The sequence below is a fragment of the Rattus norvegicus genome, chromosome 2 (genome assembly GCF_036323735.1).
Source record: "Rattus norvegicus strain BN/NHsdMcwi chromosome 2, GRCr8, whole genome shotgun sequence".
Taxonomy (NCBI): Eukaryota; Metazoa; Chordata; class Mammalia; order Rodentia; family Muridae; genus Rattus; species Rattus norvegicus.
In genome coordinates, this window is record NC_086020.1 from 58,926,847 (window position 1) to 58,940,227 (window position 13,381).

At 41.6% G+C, this 13,381-nt stretch overlaps 1 protein-coding gene across 2 annotated transcripts in view; it reads left to right on the plus strand.

Annotated features, from left to right (window-relative positions):
• The first annotated feature begins 324 nt into the window (after positions 1 to 324).
• Positions 325 to 13,381, plus strand: part of Nup155 (nucleoporin 155) — a 52,992-nt gene continuing 39,935 nt past the window's right edge. The window contains exons 1-9 of one of the 2 annotated variants that reach the window (XR_010063579.1): positions 325 to 1,977; positions 4,115 to 4,252; positions 5,162 to 5,258; positions 7,042 to 7,112; positions 7,866 to 7,958; positions 8,637 to 8,803; positions 9,433 to 9,538; positions 11,049 to 11,122; positions 12,612 to 12,703. Coding sequence is in view for 1 of the 2 variants with exons in the window: in NM_053952.2 (NP_446404.2) it covers positions 1,824 to 1,977; positions 4,115 to 4,252; positions 5,162 to 5,258; positions 7,042 to 7,112; positions 7,866 to 7,958; positions 8,637 to 8,803; positions 9,433 to 9,538; positions 11,049 to 11,122; positions 12,612 to 12,703 (992 nt within the window). In the remaining variant the exon portion in view is untranslated. 2 annotated transcript variants of the gene reach the window in all.

Below are 13,381 nucleotides of genomic sequence, written 5' to 3' on the forward strand. Positions count from 1 at the left end.
CCAGACACTAACACAATATCAGGGTTCACAGTGTGATCAAATAGCCTGCAACGGTAGGGGGTCTGGTGGACAAAACAGGCGGTATTAGAGGAGTGGAATGTAAGCATAAGTCAGTTTCCTCCTGAAACAAAGACATGGTTGTAAGGTGGGCATGACAAGGTAATTATAACAAGGTAGGCATAGGTGGTCATAGAACCTTTGTTTGTTTGGTTTTTTGAGAAATGGTTTCTCTGTATAACAGTTCTGGCTGTCCTGGAACCTCCTTTGTAGACCAGGATGGCATTGAACTTAGAGATTCAGTCTGCATCTGCCTGCCAAGTGCTGGGATTAAAGGCACGCACCACCACCTCCTGGTCATTTAATAACCTTTTGAAACAAAGGTAGGGTTGCCAGATGATTACAAACAACTTTTTGGAACAAAGGCATGAGCTCCATTCCTGGAACAAGTGTTACAGAACCATTTGTAATTAAGGCTGGGAGTTGAGAAAGAGAGGTTTGATCATAAACAGGAACAAAGCTTGTTTGTTTTTATTATAGATGGCTTTTAAGCCTAAAATGAAGGCAGGCTGATTCTTCAAAAGGTCTCAGTACATAGCCCAGTCTGGCTTCCAATTACAGGAGTGTGCCTCTATGTCTGGACTTCATGATTCATTTACTTTGTCTCTGCAAAAGTGTCTTAGTTTGTTATTCCCAACAGTAGGCATGGTGCTCGACACAGTACCTATTCAGTTTCCTAGAATTATATGATCTGTTGAATGCATACATTATTTAATTATCAATCCTTGTACTTTGAGATGAGAACAGATGAATTAGATGAGTGCCCTCCCAAGGCAACCTGGGTAAAAGCATACAGCAACAGCAAATACTTCTTTTCTTCTTTTTCTTGAGACAGAGTCTCAAGTTTACTACAAACTTGCAACACAGCCGAGGATGATCTTTAACTCCTTATCCTCCTGCCTCCACTTCCCAAATTCCCGGCTCCACCTATCACACAATAATCTCCCTCCCTGACCCCGTTTTTGTTTTGTTCGAGATCAGGATCACATTCTGTACATGAACTCACCAAGTAAACTCACAGTAATCCTTTTGCCATAGCCCCCCAAGTACGAGTATTAACAGGCGTGAGACACTCCCCAATGGTGACCTCCAACACAAAAGATTTCACAGTGATTGACCACAAAGCCAATGACAGAGATATGCACATGGAAAAAAATCCAATGAACTTTTAATTCACCCTATTGTTTGAAATGCTGTGAATTTTTGGCTCAGAGGTAATCTGTTTCTAGAATCGGGACCAATTTCTAACTCTTGTTAGAAGTCATTAGGGAACCACGATAATGGATGGATGTGTGCACTCTTAAGCAGAGGCAGTCGCCGCATTCCAAAGTGGGGGTGGGGCTCAAGGCAAAGGATCAACACGCGCGAGGTCACCACCGCACAGCGGACTGCAAGCACCCACCAGCAGACTCCTGCCCTGGGAGTTCCTCCTTCCTTCCCCTTCCTACCCCGCCCAGCCCTCTCCTCCAGTCCCCTCCCCTCTCCTTTACCTCTCTCCCCTTCCCCTCCTCCCTACCCCAGGCAATCTACAAATTCAACTCTAGTCTGCTCTCTCGCTCCTTCCTCAAAGTCCAACCCTCAACCGCTTCCTTTTTCCGTCCCTGAAACGGCGTCTCAGGGACGAACCGGAAGTGCGTCATGATCTGGCGCCCAGTTATTCGTTTGGCGCGCGCGTCCGAGAGGAGGATTTTGGGTTCTCTTGGTTTTTCTCACGGCTCTTCGCGGCTTTGGAGTATTTTTGTAACGCGGTGACGACGATTGTCGACATGCCATCTATGCTGGGCTCGATGATGGTGGCCTCTACGTCGGCCCCCTCCCTGCAAGAAGCTTTGGAAAATGCGGGGAGGCTTATCGACCGACAGTTGCAAGAAGACCGCATGTACCCGGACCTTTCTGAGCTGCTCATGGTGTCGGCCCCAAGTGAGTGATCGGTCCATTGGATTGGACGCTCTGTTTCCCCGCTAAAGGATTCTAGTCCGATTCAGGGGTCTTAGTCCTTTTCTGTACACTGGTGCCCGCGTGGATATTCAAAGATTAGGGCTCGGTTTCTTGAAAATATGACGAACAGCAACCACCTTTATTGCTTATTTTGTCTTGTCTACACTTTGTTGACTGTAGATACTCGAAGAGGTAAAAGCAAGCTCATTAAATCCAAATGAGAATAATCTCCTGGTCCATATTCCATTTCTGTACATTTCTTGCTGCAATTATGAGCTACTCAGAAAAGCAAATGAGTTAAAATTTGGAAATCTGCCATGTTCTCTCAGTTATGTCACGTGAGATTCTGGAATTGACTAGTAAAGAAATATAGGAGTCAGAATTTGGCTGACAGAGAATAGAACAAAGTATATCCGCCAACAAAGGAGATAACTTGGAAGTATTTGCCTTAACTTTAAAACTTGTAACCAGCTAAAGCTTTGTGGAGTTGCATTAGTTGCTACAAAATGTTTCTAGTGAGATGAAAGTTGGAGAAAAATAGAGAAATATAAGATATAGATGAGACTTGTGAGCAAAAAATGGGGGTAACTTAAACAGAATAATCAATGGAAAGTAGACAAAAGTACAAGTGTAGGAACTTATAAAAATCTATTAAGAGTTTTTTTTTTTAATTAAACCAGAAATACTAGAAGCAGCCAGGCAGTGGTGGTTCATTCTTTTAATCTCAGCCCTTGGGAGGCAGAGGCAGGAGGATTTCTGTGAGTTCCAGGCCAGGCTGGTCTACATACAGAGGGAGCTCCACAGCAACTAAAGCTACACAGAAAAGCCCTGTCGTCAAAAACTGAAAAGAAAAATACCAGAAGCAAAGCTATTCTTTGAACTTGACAACTGCTAACAAATGAACTTGCCTTATGAGTTTGACCTATTAACTGCTGTTGTCTTGATTTGTGTGTCCGTGTGTCGTCATCACCCCTCCCACCATGCTTCACTTAAATGTGTGATCTCTTTAAATGTGTGATCTCTTTAGTATGCTTTCCTTCTCACACTAATCCCCTTCTAGCATTTTTTTCCCCTCTGCCTAACAGACTCCTCCTAGACAGGTTTTCTCTGTGTGGCCCTGGCTATCCTGGAACTCCAAGAGATCTGCCTGCCTTTGCCTGGGGAAGTGTTGTGTTAAAGGCATGGACATTGAAGCCTGGCTCCCAGTTCTTAGGGAAAGACTCTAGTTCTAAGTCAGGCATGGTGGTGAATGCCTTTCATTTCAGCACTTGGAGGGCAAAGGCAGGAAGATCTCTTTGAGTTTGAGGTCAGTCTTTACGTCTTAGTGAGTTCCAACCTGACCAGAACAAAAAAGTTAGACCCTGCTCCAAAAAAAGGAAGTCTTTAGTTTCTTTGACATTTTTCTGAACCATTCTGAGTCTCACCGTCAAAGAGGTTATTCTTCCCTTTTGTATTTTCACTGCAGTTCCTATGAGCATTGTTCTATTGAAATTGTATTTTGGATTAAGATTTATTTTTAGAAAGAACCCAGTGAAGAGGGAAACAGTTATGTAAGTGAACCATGTTGGGGCCAGCATACCCATGATTCAGTAATCAGTATTTTTTTTTTTTTTTGTTATTTTCTTTATTTACATTTCCAATGTTAGTATTGACATACCAGAAGAGGGCATCAAATCCCATTACAGATGGTTGTAAACCACCATGTGGTTTCTGGGAATTGAACTCAGGACCTCTGGAAGAGGAGTCAGTGCTCTTAACCGCTGAGCCATCTCTCCAGCCCTAACCTTGAATTTCTAATCCTCCCGATAGTTAAGAGTACAGGCATATGCCACTCTGCTCTGTTTTATGCTCAGCTGGGAGTCACACCCAGGGATTATTGTCTCTAGACAAAAGCTGCTGAGCTTCAGTCCCACTCTTGATAACTTTTTCTCGTTTTGAAACCAGTAACAGTCCCATCCTGTAACAGTGAGATTTCTTGGGTCCAGCTTGTGACAGGTCAGGACTCCTTCTTTTCAGAGACTTTAGAGGCACTGGGGTGACTTGACTTGCTTATCTATTTCTGGTTAATGAGTGGCATTTTATTGTTGTATATAAATGCTTGCTTTTATCATTTTTGTAGACAGTCCTACTGTTTCTGGAATGTCTGATATGGATTACCCTCTGCAAGGACCAGGTCTACTGTCAGTACCGAGCCTTCCAGAGATCAGCACCATCCGAAGAGTTCCCCTCCCGCCTGAGCTGGTTGAACAGTTTGGACGTATCCTACTGCTTTGGATTTAGCTAGTTGATAACTATTAGACTGTGCTCGCTTCGGCAGCACACGTACTGAATGAAGTTGGATAACTGTTAGGTTAGTCATTTTCATGATTATAATTCTTGCTCTATGTTTACATAATGTTTGTAAGTTATTTAAGAGTTATCTGGAACATAAGAGTGCCTGGGTACTTTGTTTTCTTTCTGTTAGATAAGCACTTGTGTGGTGGCGCACACCTTTAATCCTAGCACTTAGGAGGCAGAGACAGGTGGATCTTTATGAGTTCAGGTCCAGCCTGGTCTATATTAGTGAGTCTAGGACAGACAGACAGAACTACATAGTGAGACCCTGTCTCAAGAGTGAATGGATAGTGGAGTAGTTGGCATGAATAAATATGGTGGTACATGCCTGTCACCTCAGCAGTCAAGAAGATGAGGCAAAAGGATTGCAGCTTTCAGGCTAGCCTGAGCTAATAGTGAGACTGCCTCAAGAAAAAAGAAAACTGTTGGCAACTGAGAAGATTCAGCAGTTAGAGTACAGGCTGTTCTTATAGAGGACCCACATTATAGGCCCAGCACCTAAGTGGCTCACAACTGTCTGTAACTCCAGTTCCAGGGGCTCCAGTGCCCTCTTCTGGTCTCCATGGGCAGACAAATGGTACGTAGATAGACATGAGGACAAAACACATACATAGATGTGTGTGCGTGTGTGTGTGTGTGTGTTTTAAGGGGAGAGGGAAAGAGAAAAGATAGCAATGTGGACAGAAGCCTCATGGGTACCAGGCAAGCTCTATATCACTGAGTGGTAAATCTAAAAGATTGTTTTAAATCATAAGTTTTAGTCAAAAGCTATTGAACAGATTGAGAAAAACAATAGTTGAACTCTTTGCACCTTACATTCATGCTTCCTCAGACATGCAGTGTAACTGCATGATGGGTGTTTTCCCTCCTATCAGCAGAGCTTGGCTTACAATTGACAGTGACATATTCATGTGGAACTATGAAGACGGGTATGTATGGAAGGCCGGTTTGGGACCCTCCTAACCTCTACTGTCTGTTGCAGCTCATGTTGTGCTCATCTGAAGTCAGTGTTTGCCAGTGCACCGCAGTCACCTGGTGGTGGGGGTGGGCGTTGAAGTGTGGGCTGGGGCTGGGGAGCTGGCTCAGTGGCTCAGTGCTGGCTGTGTGAACAAAAGCCTGAGCTCTGATGCTGGGGTCTTACTGGCCAGCTGATGTAGCTAAAACACTGAACTCAGCTTCCGTGAGAGAGGTTGTCTCAGAAGTAAGGTAGAGAGTGAGAGAAGACACCCAACATTGACCAACCTCTGACTACACATGCACACACATGCACACTCATTCACACACGTGGATTCTGTTTGTAGCAATTTCTCGAACAAGGTTCTTGGTCTTAGTGCTGCCAGAGCCTACTCATGGCAAGCACTCCACAGAGCTACATTCCCCACTACAAAATACCACTCTTGTTTTTTTGTTTGTTTGCTATTTTTTGTTGGTTTGAGTGTTTGCAGTCCTGGGGATTAAACCTAGTGTCTCATGCATGCTAGGCAAGCCTTCTCTCATTGAGTAATGTTCCCAGCTTCTGAAGTACTTCTCTTGAGAAGCAAGCATTAATTCCAGGTTGGTAGTCTGTAGAAAAGACTATACACTGGTATTTTTGAGCCATTATTTGGTACTTTAATTTTTTATTATATTTTATTTCTTTTGTGTACATGTGAGGAGGAGGTTTAGGTGTGTGAATGTGTACCACAGTGTACATGTGGAGATCTGAAATTTTTTCTACCATGTAGGTCCTTGTGATGGTTCCTTAACTGACATTTTAAAGACTTTTTCCTTGCATTTCTATGGACTAGGATTCTGATAGGTATTGAAAAGATAATTTGATTGTTTCATGGTTTTTGACTTTGTGTCCAATTAAATATATAGAACATATAAAGGCCCAAGTCAGTGTTCCTTAAATAGAGCGGTTGCTCACTTGGCTTGAGAGGTAAATGTTGTTTTACTTACACTCCATACTTCAGTTATTCAGTTGCCTGTTTTGAGTCATATATATTATCCCTATTGAGATAGGAAACGTCATAAGGGCTCATGCAGCTGAGCTGTTACTCGCATTCACTAACTGACGCTCCTTCTAGAATCAAGCATGTGTACACGAACACACATCCACTCACATTCTATAGAAAACTTCCAGCTAAAACTATTTAGACGTTTCTGTGGGTGTTTTAGTCATAATAACAGTGATCTGTGGTTGTAATTGAACTAAAAGGTCTTCACATTAGTAGCATTTTTACTTTCAAATTTAACATGCACTCATTTAACAAATACGTATCTTGAGACGTGGCTATGCCTTGCCTCCCCTTTGACTAGCGTACAATGGGTAAGCATTTATTATAGCAAGAGTTGGCTTTTGGATTGTTTGTTGCTGTAGTGATCTCAGTAGCTTGTGCTTCTGAATTCCTTTGAATTTCCGTCTCAGGATAGAGAATTAACAGTAAGCTTTCTGAGTCCAGTCCCTGTCTTAGCAGATTGGTGGACTTGATGGTCATTGCTTGCAGCCCTGTTGGGCGGTTGTTTGGAGGCCGTATACCTTTACTTGTTTCTCTAGCTCAGCCTTACGCACGTCTGTATGCCTGGGTGTTAATATTAATTTTGCCCTAGTTCTGTTTGCTATTTTAGATTTTTAGTCTATATCTAAATTTATTTCAACTAATAAAGAGCATTGTAAGTATAATTTAGTATATGTATATATGTAAACATGTTTTCTTTACTTTTGGGCAGAGGTGATCTTGCCTATTTTGATGGACTCAGTGAGACAATTCTTGCTGTGGGGCTTGTGAAACCAAAAGCTGGTAAGAAGTAAAACTATCAGAATGAGATGATGACTGTACTGTCTCCCAGTGTTTTAGAGCTGAATCAGAAAAAATCCTATTTTTCTAATGCTTGGCAGCGACCACTCTACTTTTATCTATATGAATAAGTTTTTTCCAGTAGCATTTGTCATTTTGTGTCCAGCTCACTTTATTTAGTACGAGTCTTCACAGATAATATGTGTTGGGTGTATCTGAATTTCCTTTTTCAGCTAGGTATGGTGGCGCATGCCTTTAATCCCAGCTCTGTGTGGGGGTGGGGAAAGGGAAAGCAGCTCAGTGTCTTCAGCTAAAATACAATATTGAGGCTACCTCAGGCTACCTCATGTCCCCAAACCTTCCTCCTCCTGTACGGCATGCGTATGCTCATCTTGCTGTCTTATCTGTTGAAAGACACTTACATTGCTTCTATCTTTTAGACTTTTGTGAACAGGTGTTCCTGTTACTCTAGGCATACAGATACAGATGTTTATAGTTCTGTAAACCAAAATCTATTAAGACACTTTAAAATGACAGTAATTGTTGAACCAGTTATTTTCTGAGTTAGTTTTTCCTGCTGTCTATGTACTTTAATGCTTTAACATTGTAACGTTTAAACATCAGAATTTGCTGAACTGGATTCAGACTTGTACTGTTTAATTAGGAGCTCACTCTAATGATAAAGCCATATTTTTCTCATGTCTAAATGCTAGGTGTTTTTCAGAAGATAATTAGCCTATGTCTGCTTTGCCATAGGAATCTTTCAACCTCATGTAAGACATTTGTTGGTTTTGGCAACACCTGTGGATATAGTAATTCTTGGACTCAGCTATGCTAATGTTCAGACAGGTATGGCAACCCACTCATGTGCTAGGTTTTTAAAAATAACACCATGTTGAAGATTAACATTATAATGCTTACGATACCAGATCCTCACAGTAGTTTGAGTTGTTTTTTCTTGGATATTTTACTGTGTGTTATATATATATACTATAGGTCCGGTTTAAAATGAATTACCAAATTATCTTGAGTGAAGCTGTGTGTGCGTTGCTAGGAATTGAGTTCAGGGCCTTGCATTTAGAATGCAACCACTTTACTACTAAACAATATCCCTGGCCAATGAGTTAAACTTTTAAAAAATATTTATTTGTATGTTTTGTGTATGACTGTTTTGCCTGAGTGTGTGTGTGTGCACACATGCATGGGGATGTGTATGCATCCTGTGTGTTCCTGGAGCCTGAGGAGGCTGGAGGATGATGTTAGATCCCATAGAACTTAAGTTACGGGTGTTTGTGAACAGCCATAACTCTGCTGGGTGCTGGGAACTGAGGCTAGGTCCTCTACAATAGCATCAAGTGCGTTTTAACCACTGAGTCTGAGTCAGCTCAAGCCTCTCAAGCTTTTATGGTAACTTTGTAAAATATGTAATTTGGGATATTTTAGTAAAAATTACCAGTTTTCAACGTAACGTGAAAATCATTTTCAAAAAGCTAAGAAACTGTGGTTGCTCTTGTTGCACACACACAGGCTCTGGCATCCTTAATGACAGTGTGTGTGGTGGCCTGCAGCTGCTTCCAGATCCTTTGTACTCCCTTCCCACGGACAACACTTACCTTTTAACTATCACCTCCACGGATAATGGCAGGATTTTTTTGGCTGGAAAGGACGGCTGTTTGTATGAAGTAGCATACCAAGTAAGTCTTGACGTTTACAAACTTTTCTTTGACTTTGGTTTAGTAGCAAAAGCTTTTCTTTTAATTTTCTAATTGCATAGCATATATTACTAGAATGTTCACGCATAAGTTTAAGTATCGTCTCCCATCACTGCTTCACACCCACAGACCCGGTCCTTCCTAAGCAGAAGCTGTTTTTCTTGCTGGGACAGTTGTCAGTGTTGTGGAACTCAGCGCAGAGCGTTACAACTGTTAGACACACACTGTGTCTCTGAGCTGCACCATCAGCTCTGTCACATGACAACCCGACTGGTGCTTGTCTGTAACCGAGTCCTCAATGGCGTATGTGGATTTACACACATGTAAATTGCCTGTGTATGTGTGTTTGTGGATGTACAAGCAACAGTACACTTTCCTAATTGTATGTCCTTCCTTAGGCTATTGTTACTTGTTTTCACAATTAGCTTTTCATTAGATTATGTTGTGTTTAGTAGTTTTAATTACAAAATAAAACTCAGTAGGTAATTTTGAAAAGTATGTTTTAGTGTGTTCACAATCACTGGGCAAGCATGGAGACTGGCAGACTTTAATAAACAAACATGGGTGCCGTTGTTGTTACAGCTTTACAAGTGTGCTGTTTTTCCTCCAAGGCAGAAGCAGGCTGGTTCAGTCAAAGATGTAGGAAGATAAACCACTCCAAGAGCTCGCTCTCCTTCCTCGTGCCTTCCTTGCTGCAGTTCACCTTCTCAGAAGATGGTAAGTAGGAGACACAGTTGGCAAACAAGATTTTCATGCTTCAAGACTTAATGTTTTCTTCACAACTTTCCATCCTTATTTAAACTGATTGCCATTAAATTTCATTTGTTCTATGTCTATGAAGTCGCTTAAAGACCAGAGGCATTATAAAGCAGAAAAAACATGGATTTTATCCTCAAGTTAATTATTTCTTAAAAACTTTGGTTGTTCCTGGATCATATGACCAAAACAGCTCTCTACTTAAACCAAAACGTGTATGGGTGTCTGTCTATCTGTCTGCATACATGCAAGAGTAATGAAAGAGACTGATTTGCATATGTGATAAAGGATCCAGGACAAATTCCCTGTTAAACTCTATATTCCTGAGTCTTAGTGAATGTGAAAAGATAAAGATAAACTTGTGGGATTAAGGCCTGGGTCAGCACAGCCTGCCTAGAGTGTGCTCCTTACCTCTGACTTGTCCAACCTGGATGTCATGCTTCCTTTTTACTGAAAAATTAGGAGTGTAATAGTCTTTGTGTTTCTAGCATATGGTTAATTTGTTAAGTATTACTGAATGAAGGAATAGTCTAAACTGGGCATAGTGGCACATAGGTCTAATTTCCTATTGAGAGGTAGAGTCATGGTAGTTTTTGTACACTCAAGACTAGCCTGGGCTGCATAGCAAGTTTAAGGCAAGCCAGAAGTGTGTGGCGAGACTCTTGTCTCAAAAACAAAATTTTAAAGATTGATTGATTGATTGATTGATTGATTTTATGTATATGAGTACACTGTAGCTGTCTTCAGACACCAGAAGAGGGCATCAAATCACCCATTACAGATGGTTGTGAGCCACCATGTGGTTGCTGGGAATTGAACTCAGGATCTCTGGAAAAGCAATCAGTGTTCTTAACTGCTGAGCCATCTTTCCAGCCCAAAAGTCATAATTTTAAAGAGTTAAACTTCACTTAGAAGACAGAATAAGGGCTGGAGAGATGGCTCAGCGGTTAAGAGCACCCGACTGCTCTTCCAGAGGTCCTGAGTTCAATTCCCAGCAACCACATGGTGGCTCACAACCATCTGTAAAGAGATCCGATGCGGGGTTGGGGATTTAGCTCAGTGGTAGAGCGCTTGCCTAGGAAGCGCAAGGCCCTGGGTTCGGTCCCCAGCTCCAAAAAAAAGAACCAAAAAAAAAAAAAGAGATCCGATGCCCTCTTCTGGTGTATCTGAAGACAGCTACAGTGTACTTATATATAATAAATTAGTAAATCTTTATTAAAAAAAAAAAAGGAGACAGAAATAGTTGTTTTTTGTTTTAAGACAGAGTTTTGCGGGGCTGGAGAGATGGCTTAGTGGTTAAGAGCACTGACTGCTCTTGCAGAGGTCCTGAGTTCAATTCCCAGCAACCACATGGTGGCTCACAGCCATCTGTAACGGGATCTGTTGCCCTCTTCTGGTGAGTCTGAAGATAGAGACAGTAAACTCATATAAATAAAACAAATTAAGTTTCCTTCTCTTGTTTTACTTTTAGATCCTATTGTTCAAATTGAAATTGATAATTCCAGAAATATTTTGTATACCCGATCGGAGAAAGGAGTGATACAGGTAAATATGCATATTTGCTACCATTTAAGATTAGAAAAGCATTCCTGTTTTATTTTCTAAATTTTTTTATTATTTTTTTTTCTTTTTTCTTTTTTCCGGAGCTGGGGACCGAACCCAGGGCCTTGCACTTGCTAGGCAAGCGCTCTACCACTGAGCTAAGTCCCCAACCCCTATATTATTTTATTTATTTACATTTCAAGTATCATCCTCCTTCCAGGTTTCCCCTCTCTCTCTTCCCCCTGCTTCTAGGAGGGTGCCCCTCCCCCTGCTTCTAGGAGGGTGCCCCTCCCCCTGCTTCTAGGAAGGTGCCCCTCCCCCTGCTTCTAGGAGGGTGCCCCTTCCCTCTGCTTTTATGAGGGTACTCCCACACCCACTCCCATTATTTTTAATTTAAAAAAATTATTTGTGTGTGTGTGTACGACTGTGCGCATGCACACCTATGTGACCCAGCCCATATGTGACGGGAGAGGATTACTTAGAGTCGGTTCTCTCTTTCTGCTGTAAGATCCAGAGATGGATCAAGGTGTGAGGTGGTCGTGGCCTGTGCCTTTAGCTAGTGGGTTATGTTACCTGTGTACATCCTTGTGTTATGTAAGTGTTCAAACTTCCTGTGACTGTTGTTGACACAGGATTTCTTGTAACTCAGACTGGCCTTAAGTGTGTTCTGTAGCCAAGGGTGACCGTGAACTCTTCTCCTGCCTCTGCCTCCCAATTGTCTGGCATTGCTCTTGTGCATCACCATGCTTGGCTTCATCTGTGTGCTTTTCTGACACACACCTCAGACCATTTCCTAGGCCACTTTTTGTTGTTTGTTTATCATAGTGAGATTTCTTTTTTTTTTTTTTTTAAGATTTATTTATTCATTTATTATATATAAGTACACTGTAGCTGTCTTCAGACACACCAGAAGAGGGCATCAGATCTCTTTACAGATGATTGTGAGCCACCATGTGGTTGCTGGGAATTGAACTCAGGACCTCTGGAAGAGCAGTCGGGTGCTCTTAACCGCTGAGCCATCTCTCCAGCCCCCATAGTGAGATTTCAAATATTTACTGTTCAGTAAGTACCACCATAACTCTTCTTTTTTTTTTTTTTTTTTTTGATTCTTTTTTTTTTTTTTCGGAGCTGGGGACCAAACCCAGGGCCTTGCGCTTCCTAGGCAAGCGCTCTACCACTGAGCTAAATTCCCAACCCCATAACTCTTCTTAAGAAGATATGCTGGGCTGGAGAGATGGCTCAGCGGTTGAGAGCACCCGACTGCTCTTCCAGAGGTCGTGGGTTCAGTTCCCGGCGGCCACATGGTGGCTCACAGCCATCTGTGAGGAGATCTGATGCCCTCTTCTGGTGTATCTGAAGACAGCTGCAGTGTACTTATATATAATAAATAGATAAATCTTTAAAAAAAAAAAAAGAAGATATGCTAACTTAATATAATGTAGACGTTATATAATTGTGTCTAAAGGAGAATACTTTATTACTTTATTCCCAGGTTTATGATTTGGGCCATGATGGACAGGGGATGAGTAGAGTTGCTTCAGTTTCACAGAATGCCATTGTCTGTGCTGCTGGGAACATTGCTAGGTAAAGTGTACTTTACTGTCCGTATTTCATTTGCCAACATACTGATACTGTTCACATATAGTGCATATGTTATATGGTCACTATATAATGTATATGTATTATATACTGTTATTAGATTAAATTATTCAAACATCTCTAAAAGATTATGAATGGTTAAGGGGTATCACAATACATTGTATTTGGACCTTGTTGTTACAGACGGTTCTCATGTTGGTTTGAAACATAAGGTTTCTTACTGAGTGAAATACTTGTGTTTTATTCTCTTGGACTTTTTTTTTCAAAGGCACTGAGAATCAAAGCCCAGGTCTCCCTCAGACTAGGCAAGCATTCTACCATTTAGCTAGACCTCTAGCCTTTTCTCTTGAAACGTTAAGCTCAGGCTCTTTGCTGCAAATATTGTAGACATTATAACACGGGTCCCCCTACTTTCCCCTTACAGCAGGCCTACATGGTACAAGCTGGAATTTCATAGCTGTAATATCCTTATATAATTCGTGATAAAACTGAAGCTAAAGGATATAATGGATTCCTATGGCCTCTCAAGGACTAGAACCCAATGTGGGGTCTAAGGAATCTGTATGGATGCTGAACTGATTGTTGAAAACTTCTTAGTGATCTGCAGACATTCTCCTCACTGCATAACAGTGGTTTGTGAAGAGGGCTAGTCTTAAAACTATA